The 15312-nt window shown below is 53.1% G+C and overlaps 1 protein-coding gene and 1 long non-coding RNA gene across 2 annotated transcripts; both read left to right on the forward strand.

Annotated features, from left to right (window-relative positions):
• Positions 1-1628: 1628 nt before the first annotated feature.
• On the forward strand, positions 1629-15123 carry SLC15A3 (solute carrier family 15 member 3). Its single transcript, XM_031943658.1, has 8 exons — positions 1629-2716; positions 7088-7374; positions 9209-9356; positions 10535-10651; positions 12189-12357; positions 13843-14001; positions 14209-14367; positions 14960-15123. The coding sequence occupies exons 1-8, from the start codon at positions 2168-2170 to the stop codon at positions 15121-15123; spliced, it is 1752 nt and encodes a 583-aa protein (XP_031799518.1). The 5' UTR covers positions 1629-2167.
• LOC116419725 lies at positions 12576-13704 on the forward strand. Its single transcript, XR_004230009.1, has 3 exons — positions 12576-12731; positions 12811-12992; positions 13541-13704. It is a non-coding gene; the product is annotated as an uncharacterized LOC116419725 (long non-coding RNA).
• Positions 15124-15312: the final 189 nt, after the last annotated feature.

Raw genomic sequence — 15312 nt, forward strand, 5'->3', positions numbered from 1 at the left:
AGTATATCCACCTATTCCCCTATGACTTCAGTCGACTACGACTTTCTAGACCCATGACCCGGTTCTGGTCACAACTCTCTCCTCTACGTGTTATCCTTCTTGATTAGAAAATAAAATTCTCAACGACAGGGATTTGGTTTTGTAAATATCCCCATTCCTTAGTACGGGGCTTGGCAAAAACTATTTTTTTTTCATTCATTTGTTCTTTGAGGACAAAGAACTGCTTCATTTTTGTCTTTGTGTGGTCCAGAAACATCGATGTGTTTCACGAATGCTACTTGGCATTATTTATGTCCTGGTCTTTCCTCTCCAGCAGATCCCCGTGAGGACTTAACTTGTCTCTTACTCATCATCGATTCAATTCATGGGATTATAGGATTTAGAACTGGAGGCGACTTTAGGATCTCCTAATTGAAATCCTCTTTTTACAAAGAAGGGCAGCTAGGTGGCGCTGCAGCGGATAAAGCGTAGATCCTGGAATAAGGAGGATCTGAGTTCAAATGTGATGGTAGACCCTTGACTAGTTGGTGTGACTCTGGGAAAGCCACTTAATCCTGTTCTGGGAAGTGACTCATTCAGGGCCACACAGCTAGTAAGTATCTCAGAGCAGATTTGAACTCGCTTCCTGGTTCAAATATTTTTTTTCCCCTGAGATAATTGGGGTTAAGTGACTTGCCCAGGGTCACACAGCCCCGGAAGTATTACGTGTCTGAGACTCGATTTGAACTCAGGTCCTCCTGACTTGGGGGCTGGTGCTCTAACTACTGCAGAACAGCTACCAGCTGAAGCAAATGGGCGGCCTGGAATAGAGCGGGTGCTGGTCTGCTCCTGGATGACTGGCCACTTGCTATTGTTCTAGGGCCAGCTGGACACTGAGGTTTTGCCAGCCAGAGGCTGAGATTCTGGGACTCGTTGGCTTGAGCATGGAGGCTTGCTCTTAGTCCTGGCAGACAAGCCATGTTCACATGGCCTTTTAAGTGCATTTCCTCATCTGATCCTTATAGCTCCCTTTGCCTTTTTGTTTATAGGCAAGAAAACTGAGACTCCCAGAAGCCCCCGGCTCCGATAAGCACTAGAGCTGAGACTCAAGCCCGGGTCTTCCTGATCCCAGGACATCAGGGCTGGAGGACACCTCGGCCATCAGCAGGGACAGCCCCCCTCCCTCCACGCCCCACACCCCCCTCCCCAACTTATTTCCCAAGAGAGAAAACGGAAGAAGCCATCTGCTCACAATCGCAAAGCCAAGTCTGGCTCTCTTTGTTCTGATTTCAGCCTCTTTCCATTACTCCGGACTCTTCCTCAAAAGGAAAGTTTCAGAAAGTTTTCTCTGTCCTCTCACAGCGCCTCGCAGAGGGCTCCACATAAGGATGTGAAGGGACATTAGAGATCAGCCAGCCCCAACCCTCTATTTTACAGAGAGGGAAACTGAGGCTCCAGGAAGGGAAAGCCGGCTTAGCTGCAAGAGCTTGAAGGCGAGTCTTTGGATGTGAAGAAACAGCAGCTTGTTTGTTGTGGGGTGGGCGGGGAAGCAGGAGAAACGAAAGTGGATGAGTTCATTTGGCTTTGGGCTCCAGCATCGGGAGGGGGGCCGGTAGGGGAGGGGAAGGGGAATCCGGCAGGAAGGGGATTTAGAAAGCTGGATGGGTCAGCAGCCTGGCCTCTGACTTTCATTTCTCGTTAGGGAACATCATGTGATGATATTGGTCTGGGAGGAAAAGGGGAAGTGAGGAGAACACACAGAGAGAGCCCAGAGGGTCACACAGAGACAGGCTCCAGAGTGCTCAAGGACTGGGGAGCTAGGCCGGGCCGGAGGGCTGCAGGGGGAGAAGGGAGAGAGCTGGAGGGAGCTGCCACTGAGCCAGGGCCACTCGGGACAGAGACAGGGCGTGGGGGAAGCGGGAAGGGAAAGGAGAACCAGAGGAGAAAGGAGAGCCAGAGGAGAGAGAGTGGGAGCAGACAGGAGGGAGAGAAGGGGGGAAAGAAAGAGTGGAAGCAGGCAGGAGGGAGAGAAGAGAGAGAGGGGAAGGGGGGGGGGGGTAAGAGAGGGGGAGCAAGGAGGAGGGCAGAGAGAAGCCAGTTAGAGGCGGAGGAGGGCAGGCAGGAAGGATGAAAGGGTAGGAAGGAGTCGGAGGGGAAGGAAGGGCCAGAAGGCGGCCCTGTGGGAGCCATGGCTGGCGATGGAGTGCCCGGGGAGCACAGGCCCCTACTGGGCCCCTCGCCGAGGAGCCTCACAGCTCTGGGCCGCCGCCGCCAGGCTGCCTGTGCCGCCGTGCTCCTGGCGGAGATGCTGGAACGAGCCTCCTTCTTTGGCATCTCCTCCAACCTGGTGCTCTACCTCAACAGTCTCAACTTCAACTGGGACGGCGAGCAGGCGACCCGGGCCGCCCTGGTCTTCCTGGGGGCTTCCTATCTGCTGTCCCCCATCGGAGGCTGGCTGGCGGACGTCTACCTGGGCCGCTACGCCACCATCATCACCAGCCTGCTCATCTATGCCGCGGCCTCCTGCCTGCTGCCCCTCACCGCTTTCCCCGATGGCCGCCAGTCCTTCTGCGGGGGGATGCCCACTGCGGTCATCCAGCCCCCCTGCCCTGGCCAGGACTGCCAGAGGGAGTCTCCCAGCCCCTACTGCGCGCCCACCATGTACGGGGGCCTCCTGCTGCTGGCCCTGGGCATCAGCTCAGTGAAGGCTAACCTCACCTCTTTCGGGGCTGACCAGGTAAGAAGAATCAAGGCTGAGACTGAGGGTGTGTGTGGGGGTCCTCAGGCGGGAGACCTACAGCCACTGTGGCCTCCATCCACCCAACAGTTCTTGTTCCTTTCATTTTTTTTAAAGTGACTCATTCAGGGACAATAGATTTGAAATCGGGGCTTTATCCACTGAGTTTCCCAGTTCCCCCTCATTTACTGAACATTTCTAAGTAGCATGGGAGGAGGCGCCCAGGCTTTGTGGCCTGGCACTCTGGGCCAGGAGTTTGGCCACCCCGTGGCAAAGGCCAAAGTGACAGTGGCCAGTTCTGGGGCTGGCTGCTCAGACCACCCTGTGGGGTGGGAGGAGGCGAGAGACACTGGAAAAAGGCTGGTTTAGAGAGCCCCAAGCTGATACCAGCCAGTCCCACACCCACCTGTGTCTTTAATGTCCCAAGAAAAACAGGAAACGGTTCTGGGAAAAAGGGATCTGTCTTCTCTTGCCGTCTTGGTGGGGCTTCAGAGGAATCGCTAACTGGGAGACGGTCAGAGGTGGGCAGCTGGGAAGTCCAGCTGCTCTCAAGTCCAGGTTGGGTCGTGGAAGAACGGAACATATTTAACTAGGAGAAGAGGGAGCCTGAAGGGATGTGGACCCCCGAGGGCTGGCCTTTGGAGGGCAATGAGCTTGTTCTGCTGGGCCTCCAAGCAAAGCTAAGAGTCCGGAGGGGAAGTGGCGGCAGATGAACTTGGGCCCGAGGTCAAAAAGTAGCCTGGTTCCAGTTTTGGACAGCCCCAATAATTGGGGAGGAGGTGAGGGAGGAAGCTTTAGCTCCTCAGAACCAGAACTCTCGCCACGACCCGGCTCTTCTGCCGTTAATGTCTCTTTGGGTAGCTCTGGGAAGCCATTCTCCCTCTCTCTGGGTCTCAGGAGACCGCTAGGCTACCATGTACTAGATTATAGACGCCTACATTTTACCGGAGTTGAGAACAGGGTGGAAGGAAAGGACTAGGGCCCTCACCCATCTGCACCTGGTTCGGGAATCAGGGAGGAGTCTTCAACAACATTGGGATTTTCAAGGGGAGAGCAAAATGCATGAAGACCTGTGATAAATATGGCCTCTGCTTTTGAATAATCCTAGGGGTACATCAGTGAGAGAGAGAGGAGGGGAAGGAAAAATAGAAGAGATAGAAATGGAAAGAAGGATGAGGAGAGAGAAAAAGAGATAAGTGAGAGAGAAAGAGAAAGGAGGAGAGAAGGAGAGAGAAGAGATAGAAATGAAAAGAAGGATGAGAAGAGAGAGAGGAGGGGAAGGAAAGAGAAGAGATGGAGAAATGGAGAGAGACACAAACTGATATAGAGAAGAGACAGACAGACAGAGAGAGGAGAGAGGGAGAGAAATAAACAGAGACAAAGAAAGAATATTATTTTCTGGACAAAAGAACAAGAAAATGAGAGCAGAAATTCTCTCCTTTTAAAATCTCCTGAGTGGATGGCTTGATGGTCAACTTGCTGCTGTCATAGGACTAAGGAACCAAGAAGTCTGTTAGTCATCCCAAAGTACATATTCTTCAATGCTTTGTCACATGCAGCACCAGAAAATGGCAGGGGAGGCCTGCTGGGGTTCACAAATCCTCCCACTGGGGTGTGTTCTAGCCAGAGCAAAGCAGGAGCCCCCGGTTATTCTCATTGCATCAGCCTAGTGTGTGCACAGCGTATGCGTCACAGATCTCTTCCCATAGTCCTCCCTTGTCTTCTGGAGGCCATCTGCTCTCCCACCCCCAGAGCCTCCCCCATTTCTTCTTCATTAACTTCACAGAATTATGGAATCTTGAAAGTGAGGGGGATCTCCAATTGGATCATCGAACCCAATCTGTTCCACTCGAAGAGCTCCATTGCAAAGGAATCCACCATCTCCCAAGGCAACCCAATCCACTCTGAACTAAGAATCCGGCCATTCTTCCCAATATCCAGCCTAAATGTGCTGCTTTTTATCTTCTTCCTAACTTGGTTTTGCCTTCTGGGGCCCAAGAGAACAAAGCTGATCCTTCTTCCAAAGGACGATCCTTCAGATCCTGAAGACGGCAATCACGTTCCTTCCAAGTCTTCTCTCCTCTGGGTTAAATATCCTTAGTTCCTCCTCTGATCTGTCTAGGTCTTACAGATCTTGGACCATTCCTGGCCACTCTCTGAGGCATCCCCCGGCTCTTTCTGGAAATAGGGTCTAGAACTGAAGTCATTCTAGAGCTATGAACTAGCACTGGACATCCCAGGGTAGTCTAAACCAAGCCCAAGAATTGAATCAAATTTCTAAGGAGTCATGAAGCTGTAGCCAATGATGGCAGGTATGGACCTAAAAGTTCTCTCACAGATCGACTCAAGAGCCAGTGGAAAAAGGGGGAACGACCTTCAAGAGAAGCTTCTCTCAGCTAAATCTATGATTGTGCAGATGGGAAAACTGCAGATATGGGTGTTAGTAATTGTATTTCTAGACTTTTGTGGGTCTTAACAAGCTTTTTCCTCACTATGAGTGAGTGAAGCATGGAGCAAGTTTTGCAGATGCATGAAAGCTGAAGAAGTCAATGGTAGGAAGGACAATAACCGCCATTTTTATAGCACTGGAATGGTAATGGAGTGGGAGCGAGCCCAGCTGTGCATGTGCTAGTGATCCCCATTGTGACATACTCCAGCTGCAAGCTGCCACCCACCCTGGGCGTTGGGGATCACGGGAAAAACCTCCTCCCCACAAAATATATCCAGAACAGAAGCAATCTCTCCTCTTTTTATAGCCTACTGAGGGGAGGCTGGCTCAGTTGCCATTAATCTTCAATGGAAACCCCTAGTTGTGAGGGGCAATCGAGGGTCCCAAAGCAAGAGGGCTTTTTTGGTTGTTGTAACAGACTCTACATCCCTGTCAGTGGGCACCCCCACTACATTTCTATGAATGTTGGAGGGGATGTGGGAAAACTGGGACACTGGTACATTGTTGGTGGAATTGTGAATGGCTGTGAAGGGCTGTTTCTCCCAATACTACTATGAGGTAGAAAATACAAAGACTGTTTTTTATGGATGAACCAGGTGAGGGCCAGGGGAATGGAGGAAGGTAACCAAGGTCACACAGGCAAGTGACAGGGGGAGAATTTGGCTGCAGATGGCTGGGACTTCAAGACCAACACACTTCCCCTTGCATCTGTGCTTCCCTTGTGGGCAGATTTGATCATCCCAATGACCCAAACATCCTGTTCTAGAGGAAATACATTAAGACAAGTCTAGTCCTGGCTCCAGCAATGCTCACTCCGGGCAAGTCATTTCCCTTCCAGATCTCAATTTGCTCATCTGTTGAGTGGGGACAATAAGATGTTGTTTTCACTGAGTAGTTATAGGCCAATAGTCTATAGTATTATAAGTGTATAAACTCTCAGCAGCAGGGTCCCTATGATCTAATCTCAGGGGACATAAGGATTCCTATTCTTTATGGGGGGGCTTGCCAAGTGTCTGAAAGGGTGAGGCGATAGAAATACTGTAGGAGGGTTGGTATTAATAGCTGGATGCAATCACATGCTCAAAAGAGGAAGTTGTCCAGATGTACCCTAAGAGATATGGTCCGTGCCCTTTTCTCTGAAGTTTTGCTAAAATAATAGCTGTCACAGTGGATAGAGCACCTGATCTAGCAAGACCTGAGTTTAAATTCTGCCTCAGACTCATACCAGATGTGTGACCTTTTACCTCTCTCAGTCTTAGTTTCTCCATCTGTAAAATGGGGATAATCATGGGACCCGCCTCCCAGGGTGGTTGTGAGGATTGAGTGAGGTAATATTTGTAGAGAGCTATCAAAGTGGCAACTGTTACAATGGCAGACTTTTAAGTAGAAGCTTTCTTGTAAGATCTTCTTGGAGATTCACAGCCCTATAAAATGGGTGCTGCAGGAATTCTGTAGTCTGGGCTTGAAGACCACAGAGATTAAATGGTTTGCCCATAGTGCATAGACAGTAAATGTCAGAGGTAGGATTTGAACTCTCTCAGATCTTCCCTGCTCCCGATGCCAGATGTAGAGATGCTCCATAGACACTTTGAGGGCCTCCACAACATGATGCTGCCTCCATGGCTCAAGGAATATGAGCTAGAACATATATACACCAAGTGGTATAGCATCTAAATTCCTAAAGAAGTTGAGAGAGCTGCAGGAAGAATTAGACAGCAGAACTATACTAGTGGGGAATCTCAACCTCCTTCTTTCAGAACTAGATAAATCAAACCACAAAATAAATGGGAAAGAAGTTAAGGAGGGAAATAGAATTCTAGAAAAATTGGTGGAGCAGGGCAAGTGCGCTGGAGCTGAAGATGAGGGCTTCAAACCCCACATGTTCCCCTCACCTCACATCTGCCCCCCTCATTCCCTGGCAGGTGATGGACCTGGGACGAGATGCCACCCGACGTTTTTTCAATTGGTTTTACTGGAGTATCAACCTGGGTGCAGTTCTGTCCTTGTTTCTGGTGGCCTTCATCCAGCAGAACATAAGTTTCCTGGTGGGCTACACCATCCCCGTGGTCTGTGTCGGTCTCGCCCTGCTCGTGTTCATCTGCGCAGGCCCCCTGTTCATCACCAAGCCCCCCACAGGCAGCCAAGTGTCCTCCATGCTGAAGCTTGCCATCCAAAGGTGCTGTCCTCAGTGCTGCCGTTGTTTACTCAGGTAAGGTGCCTTGAGCAGGCGATGGTGAAGGTGGTGACCACAACTGAGTACCAGAGAGCTTAAGGGAAATGCCAGGATGAGAATCGGTCAATCCAGGATAGCTAGGTGGCGCAGTGGATAGAGTACCAGCCCTGAAGTCAGGAAGATCTGAGTTCAAATCTGGTCTCAAACACTTGACACTTCCTGAATGTGTGACCCTGGGCAAATCACTTAACCCCAATTGCCTCAGCAAAAAAAAAAAAAAGAATCAATCAACAAGCAATTATTAAGCACCTACTAAGTCACATCCAACTCTGTGACTCCTTTTGGGTTTTGTTGGCAAAGATATGGAGTAGTTTGCCATTTCCTTCTTCAGCTCATTTTACAGATAAGGAAACTGAGGCAGAAACAGAAAGTGCAACAGTCTCAGCACTCAAGGGCTGCCTAAATACTCTGCTGACCAAAACGATGCATGCATTGTTCATAGCCTCTGTTGGAGACAATCAGGGGGCAGTGGAAGTGTTCAGATCTTATCTATCTAAATGTATTCCTGAAACATGGACCAATCCAGAGTCCTTATGGACCATCCTGCAAATATAAGTAGACAAAAATGGACACGAAGTCCATTTAAACTGATATGGGAGGAGCCCTAGCAGCTGGAGGCAGGGGTTACAGTGGCAGGAATCAGGAAAATCATCAAGTATGTAGAAAGTAGTGATTGAGCAGAGGGAATTGAATGGTTTTAAGAGAGAAAGAGAAAGAAGACTACATTCTAGACATGGGGAAGGGCACTGAGACCCAAGATGGGGAATCATGTGTGAGAATAGAGAAAGCTAGTTTTTTTAAATAGGAGGGAAGTAATCTATGTACATCTGGAAGCGGGGCGGGGTGGGGGGGGGGGGTAGGAACCAGGTTGTAAAGGGCTTTAAAAGGCAACATTTAAAGTTGTACTTTAATACTTGATACTAAGGGCAATGGGGAACCCCTGGCTTTTATTGAGCAAAATTGTCCTTGGAAAATTATTTTAAAGATCACGAGAAAGACAGGTTACAAGGAGGAAAGGCTCGAGAAAGGGAGACCAGTAAGGAAGCCATTGTAATAATCCAGGTGAGAGGAGATGAGGGTCTGAACATGGGAAGTGTCTAAGTGAGTAGAGAGATGGGAGATATTTGTGAAGGTAGAAATGCCCACATTTGATGATTCTTGGATGTGAGGCGTGAGGGGGAAAATTTGAAGATGGATGGAGTTGTGAACCTGGATATCTGAAAGATGGTGATACCCTCTGCAGGAATAGGATACTCCAGGAAGAGGGAGATGGTGGCAGGTAGACATGAGTTAAAGAAAATAAATTCTATTTTAGAAAAGCTGAGTTTGAAGTCCCAATCCAGGGCGAAACCTCCAACAGGTAGCTGCTTATAGGGGAAGGAGCTCAGGAGAAACTAGGATGATAGTGATCATACATTGAATTTCATCTCCTACCTCCATACCTTTGTACAAAGTACTTCTATGCCTGGAACACATTCTTTCTCCACTTCTGCCTCTTAAGATTTCCAGATCCCTTCAAAGATCCCTTCCTGCACAAGACCCTTTTTGAAAGTCTCGATTGGTAGTGCTCCATTCCTAAAATTCTACGTATTTTCTATTTCTTCACAAACGTTCACGGGGCGTTCCTCCATCAGACTGCCTCGGAAGTAGGGCCTGTGTGATTTTTTGAACCCTTCCCCCCCAGCATAGCTCATTTGAGGCCATTTAATAAATGTTTGTTGAGTAACCAGTGGGGATGAGGATGGGGTGGGGATGATGAAGGGGGAGATGGAACTCCATCGGCTGTGTCTGCGTGCTGCTTCCCTTACAGACCCTCCCGAGATGAAGACGAGCTGCCTGGCAGACGATGGTCACCGAGGGGTCCCTCCCACCACGAAGATGTCACCAACTTCCGGGTGCTGGTGAGGATCTTGCCCGTCATGTTGACGCTGGTGCCTTACTGGATGGTCTATTTCCAGGTGGGTCCACGTGCCCCTCCTCCGCTGGGGAGTTTACCAGCCATATCTCCCCTCAGGACCCACTGTTAAGACAGGAATATGTGCAGGGCAGGAAGGGGAGCTCATGGATGCAGACAGTGATGACGAAGCACTTTGTTGTCTATGGCACTTTTAAAAATCAAATTTACTAAGGGTTTGTCTATTTTGCTGGTTTTTTCATAGAACCAACTCTTAGTTTTCTTAATTAAAATTCAATAGTTTTTTTACTTTCAATTTTATTGATCTCTCCTTTTATTTTTAGAATTTCAAGTTTAGTGTTTGACTGGGGGTTTTGTTCCTTTTCTAGCATTTTTAGTTACAAGCCCAATTCATCGACCTTCTCTTTCTCTATTTTATGCAAGTAGGCCTCTAGAGATAGGAAATTTCCCCTTATTATATGGCACTTTTTAGCAAAACGACTAAAAGGGGCCATAGACTATGCAGTAATATCAGGACTAAATATACATGTACCAAATGGGAAAGCACTTCGTTGTCTATGGCATTTTTTGCAAAAAGATGTTTCCCTGCTGATCTCTTTTCATTAGGTTTATTTTTGCTTTTGCTTTTCTGAGATCAGGATTACTACCCTGCTTGTTTTTTATTTTTTAAGCTTCAGCCCCATTCTCTTACCTTTACTCTGTGTGTGTCTCTGTTTCAAGTGTGTTTCTTGTAAACACGTTGTTGGATTCTGGTTTGGAAGCTCCCTAAGTTACCCTGGCAATAGTGGGCTGAGAGCTGACCATGGAAAGGGAAACCTGGGTTCAAATCCTACTGTCCACACTAAGGGGCTGGGTGATCCTGGGTTCAAATCCTACTGTCCACATTAAGGGGCTGGGTGATCCTGGACAGGTGTCACAGGTCACTCTCTATGTTGCAGGGGAGATTTTCTTGTTGGGAGTTCCCTACACTAATGGAACCAGAGGACTGGCCAATACTACAGGCACATGTTGATGGTTCAATTGTAGGAAAAGGAATCCTGGGAAAGTCTCCCTTTTTCCTGATGCTAGAAATGCCTCCCATTCTGTTTCTTAGTACTCTCAGGCAGAAAAGAGCCGAGTGGAAGGTGGGGTAGCATCCGGGAGGATTCTGGGAACTCCTCATGAATCCTGGGAAAGCGGGAAGTCTGACTCCTGTTCTGTCCTTTCTCTCTCTTCCCCCAGATGCAGTCCACTTATGTCCTACAGGGCTTGCACCTCCAAATCCCACACATTTTCCAGAACCCATTGGACAATGGGAGCAACAGCAACAAGCTTCCCCAGGACAGGAGCAGTTACAGGGTGAGACAAAGTCCCGTCCTTTCCAACTGACCCTTCCCCTGCCCCCAGGACCAGAAACAGAAACAGCCGAACCCTATCACCAGCCCCCTGAGGCTTCTTTCTGGGGGACGGGGAGCCAGCCTGGTCAGCAAGAACTTGGCTCGATTCCTGTAATTCCAATGAGGGTAGATGGGAGAGGGAGAGGATGGGGGCAGAGGGATCGACAGGTCTGACACTTAGTAGCCATGTGACCCAGGATGGGCAGCAGACCCACATGCTCTCATTGGTAGCGTGGACTTCCTACCGACCAGGGGCGACGGCAGTATTATGGGTTCCTAGGAGCCAGAGCTCAGAGGAACCTGCGGATGGGGAGTGTTAGAACGAGACGAGATCGTAGAAAACAGAACATGGGGTGGCAGACTGGGAGAAACTTCAGAAAACAGGGCTGGAGCCCACGGAGAAGCCGAAAGTCAGAGCTGGGAGAAACTTGAGAATATTGTTACCTGAGCAGAGAACATAGAATGTCAGAGCTGAGGGGGCTTAGAACAGGGGATGTCAGAGTTGGGGGGGGGGGACTTTAGAACAGGGAATGTCAGAGAATATGGAATATTAAAGCTGGAAGGAATCATAGAACACAATGTTAGCACTAGGCAAGACCTTGGCCAGATTCTAAAATGGAATATTGGCGTCTGAAAGGGGTTTTCAGTATGTTAATGTTGAAGAAGGTCAGAGCATCCGCAAACATTAGAAGGGAGCACCGAATGCTGGAATTAGGAGGTCCCAGAGTCCATCTACTCCAGCCATTCTCAAGCTGTGGTCAGGGAGAAAGAGGGTCTCCTATGGGTCCTAAGACCCTGTTAGGGGATCACGAGGTCAAAATTTGTTCATGATAATAACACTAATGATAGAAATATCGTTTCTAATATGGTAAATGTGGGTAGAACTCCCAAAGCCCTTGGGAGGGGGCTGCAGAAACTTTACAAAGGGGTCCTCAGATCCCAAAGTTGGAGAACTAGAGGTGCTCAATCAGTTCAGTTCTTAGGCCCATCTGCCCTGTAGGGAGCATTAATATCCCCATTTTACCTATGAGGAAACGGAGAGCCGGAGTTCTTTGCAAAGCTCACACAGCTTCTGTGGGTCTGGTGAGAACCGGCTCACATCTTGATTCCAAATGTAGCATCCTCCCAGTTTCATCCCCCCCTTCCCTGAATGTATTCCCTCCTTTCTGTAAACAGAGCCCTTCCCTGGGAGGAAGTTCAGGGGCCTTGGCTCTGTCCGGAACCTGGGGCTCCCAGGAAGCCTCTGCGGGGCTCCCCACTGCCTTCTGCCCTCCCTCTCTGTCGGACCGGTGGCTGCCGGGGGTGGGGGTCCTTTACTGGGTGGGGGCGTCCTGAATCTCCTCTGACCGGTGACCCGAGCTGGTGACGGGCATCCCCTTGCTGCTCTCCGTCCCCGACACCCGGGGGACATGCCACCTGGGCGGCACCGGCCCTGACCCGGCCCCCCCTCTGCTTCCCAGGCGCCAGGCTAGGCCCTGATCTGGTTCCCTCCCTCCCAGTTTCCGGAAGCTTGGCTCCTTCTGGCCAATGTGGTCATGGTGCTGGTCCTGGTCCCCCTGAAGGACCGTCTCCTCGATCCCTTCCTGCAGCGCCGGAAGCTGCTCCCCTCACTGCTCAAGAAGATGGCCCTGGGCATGTTCTTCGGCTTTGCTTCTGTCATCGTGGCAGGTCTTTCTGGGGAGGGGGCGTGAGGGAGGGCAGCTCAGCAGCCTCTGGGGGAGTAGGGGGAGCTGGGGCCAGATCTGGCAGTCCTGGGTCCAGAAAGCAGGGGTTCCGTGCCCGCCACGAGGACCACGGGGCCAAATCAGACCCCGTGGTAGGAAGGAGGGAGCTGCTCATCCCTGCACTCGAGAACCTCAGGCCAGGAACGGATGGCCCTAGAACCCAGGGCAGAGTATTGGAGCTGGATGGGACTTGGTTCATGGGGCGCAGGGTGATGGAGCTCAGGACATGGGGCACAGGGTGATGGAGCTCAGGACACAGGGCACAAGGTGATGGAGCTCAGGACACGGGGCACAAGGTGATGGAGCTCGGGGCGCAGGGTGATGGAGCTCAGGACACGGGGCACAAGGTGATGGAGCTCGGGGCACAGGTGATGGAGCTCAGGACACGGGGCACAAGGTGATGGAGCTCAGGACACGGGGCACAAGGTGATGGAGCTCGGGGCGCAGGGTGATGGAGCTCAGGACACGGGGCACAAGGTGATGGAGCTCGGGGCGCAGGGTGATGGAGCTCAGGACACGGGGCACAAGGTGATGGAGCTCGGGGCACAGGGTGATGGAGCTCAGGACAAGGGGCACAAGGTGATGGAGCTCAGGACATAAAAGGTGACGGAGCCTGGGCGAGGGATGGAGCTCAGGACACGGGCACAAGGTGATAGAGCCTGGGCCAAGGTGATGGAGCCCAGGACACGGGCACAAGGTGATGGAGCTTGGGGCACAGGGTGATGGAGCCAGGACAAGGCACAAGGATGGAGCCTCAGGGGGGTGATGGAGCTCAGGACACGGGCACAAGGTGATGGAGCCAGACACGGGCAAGTGATGGAGCTCTGGGCACAGGGTGATGGAGCCCAGACACGGGGCACAAGGGATGGAGCTCGGCAACAGGGTGATGGAGCCGGACATGTGGCCAAGTGATGGAGCTCAGGACAAGGCCAAGGATGGAGCTCGGGTGGGGTGATGGAGCCTCAGGACAATGGCACAAGGTGATGGAGCTCCAGGGTGATGGAGCTCAGGACCGGGGCACAGGTGATGGAGCGCGCAGGGTGATGGAGCTCAGGACACGGGGCACAAGGTGATGGAGCTCAGGACACGTGGCACAAGGTGATGGAGCTCAGGACAAGGGGCACAAGGTGATGGAGCTCGGGGCGCAGGGTGATGGAGCTCAGGACACGGGGCACAAGGTGATGGAGCTCGGGGCACGGGGCACAAGGTGATGGAGCTCAGGACACGGGGCACAGGGTGATGGAGCTCAGGACACAGGGCACAAGGTGATGGAGCTCGGGGCGCAGGGTGATGGAGCTCAGGACACGGGGCACAAAGTGATGGAGCTCGGGGCCTTGGATCATGGAGCACAGTGTTCCCCACTCACTGGCAGGTAAATTAGGTGGTAGAGGATGAGGCCATAACCCACAATCCTGCCGATTCCCAACAGGCATCCTGGAGACCAAGAGGCTCCAGTACATCCACCGCAATGAGACAGTGGCCCAGGAAATTGGGCTGGACGTGTACTTTGCAGCCCCCCTGTATATCTGGTGGCAGATCCCCCAGTATCTCCTCATTGGTATCAGCGAGATCTTCGCCAGCATTCCAGGTACCGCGGCACCCCCCCTCCCCCGGAGCCCCAGCAGAGGCTGGCCCCGGCCTAGCTCAGGCAGCAGGGCGGGGGCGGGGCCGTCCTGGCCTCCCAGGCCCCGGAATCGGGCCCTTCCCCCTGCTCAGGGTCGGGCTGCAGTTCTAGGGCCTCCCAGGGGCTGCGGCCTGGCCGGGCCCCCTCCTCACCCCTCCCCCTCCGCCCTAGGTCTGGAGTTTGCCTACTCGGAAGCGCCCCGCTCCATGCAGGGCGCCATCATGGGCATCTTCTACTTCCTGTCTGGGGTCGGCTCCCTGCTGGGCTCGGGCCTGGTGGCCTTGCTGTCCCTCCCGGCAGGGGGCTGGCTGCACTGCCCCAGGGACTACGGTGAGCGCGGGGGCTGGGTGGGCAGGGGGGCGCGGAGCTGGGGGGGGGGGGGGGTCCCCGCCCACCCTGTGCCCTCAGGCGCGGAGGGTCCCGCGTCCCGGGGTGAAGCCTTGGTGTTAACGTCACAGTCTCTAGTCCCGTCCCCGGGTGGGAAACCGAGGCCCAAAAGCAGAAGCAGCTCATGGCGCCCTCCTGTGGGGGGAGGGGCGGCTCATGGTGCCCTCCTGTGGGGGGCTCATGGTGCCTCCTGTGGGGTGGTGGGCCGCTTGGCGCCTCCCGTGGTGGTGGGGGGGGACTGGCTCATGGCGCCCTCCTGTGGGGGTCCGGCCATGGCGCCTCCGTGGTGGGGACTGCTCATGGCGCCTCCCGTGGTGGGGGACTGGCTCCATGGCGCCTCCTGTGGGGCGCCTCAGGTCCTCCTGTGGGCAGTGTGTGTGGGCCGCCATGGCGCCTCCGTGGCGGGTGTGGCGGCCCGCCGGCGCCTCCCGTAGGAGGCGGGCGCCATGGCGCAGCCCCCACCATCACTTCCCAGAGGGGGAGCCAGGCCGGCGCCCGGGGCGGGCAGGGCCCACGCGCGGCCTCGGGTCCGCAGGGAACATCAACAACTGCCGCCTGGACCTCTACTTCTTCCTGCTGGCCGGCATCCAGGCGGCCACGGCCCTGCTCTTCCTGGCCATCGCCACCCCCATGCGCCGGCCCGGCGCCGGGGCCGAGCCCGGGAGAGGGGGGCAGGCTGGCCCATCCCTTTATTTGTAAACCGAATAAACATTTGTCAAAAAACGGGAGCGGCCCGGGCCCGCCCCGCAGGAGGGGAAAGGGGCAGGCGGGCGAGGCTCGGGCCGGGCCTGGGGACACAGGGGCGGGCGCCCACTCACCCCGCAGCCCCAGGGGCCGGGGAGGGGCCGGAGCGCCCCATCCTCCCATGTAGCCCTCGCTCGCCGGGTC

This window comes from Sarcophilus harrisii, chromosome 6 (assembly GCF_902635505.1).
Source record: "Sarcophilus harrisii chromosome 6, mSarHar1.11, whole genome shotgun sequence".
NCBI classification, from domain to species: domain Eukaryota; kingdom Metazoa; phylum Chordata; class Mammalia; order Dasyuromorphia; family Dasyuridae; genus Sarcophilus; species Sarcophilus harrisii.

Excerpts from the sequence above, each read along its gene's own strand:
- SLC15A3 (XM_031943658.1), top strand. The coding sequence starts at position 2,168 with ATGGCTGGCGATGGAGTGCCCGGGGAGCACAGGCCCCTACTGGGCCCC. Across the intron at positions 7,375-9,208 it reads TGCTGCCGTTGTTTACTCAG|ACCCTCCCGAGATGAAGACG; the intron begins GTAAGGTGCCTT and ends CTTCCCTTACAG. Across the intron at positions 14,002-14,208 it reads GATCTTCGCCAGCATTCCAG|GTCTGGAGTTTGCCTACTCG; the intron begins GTACCGCGGCAC and ends CCTCCGCCCTAG.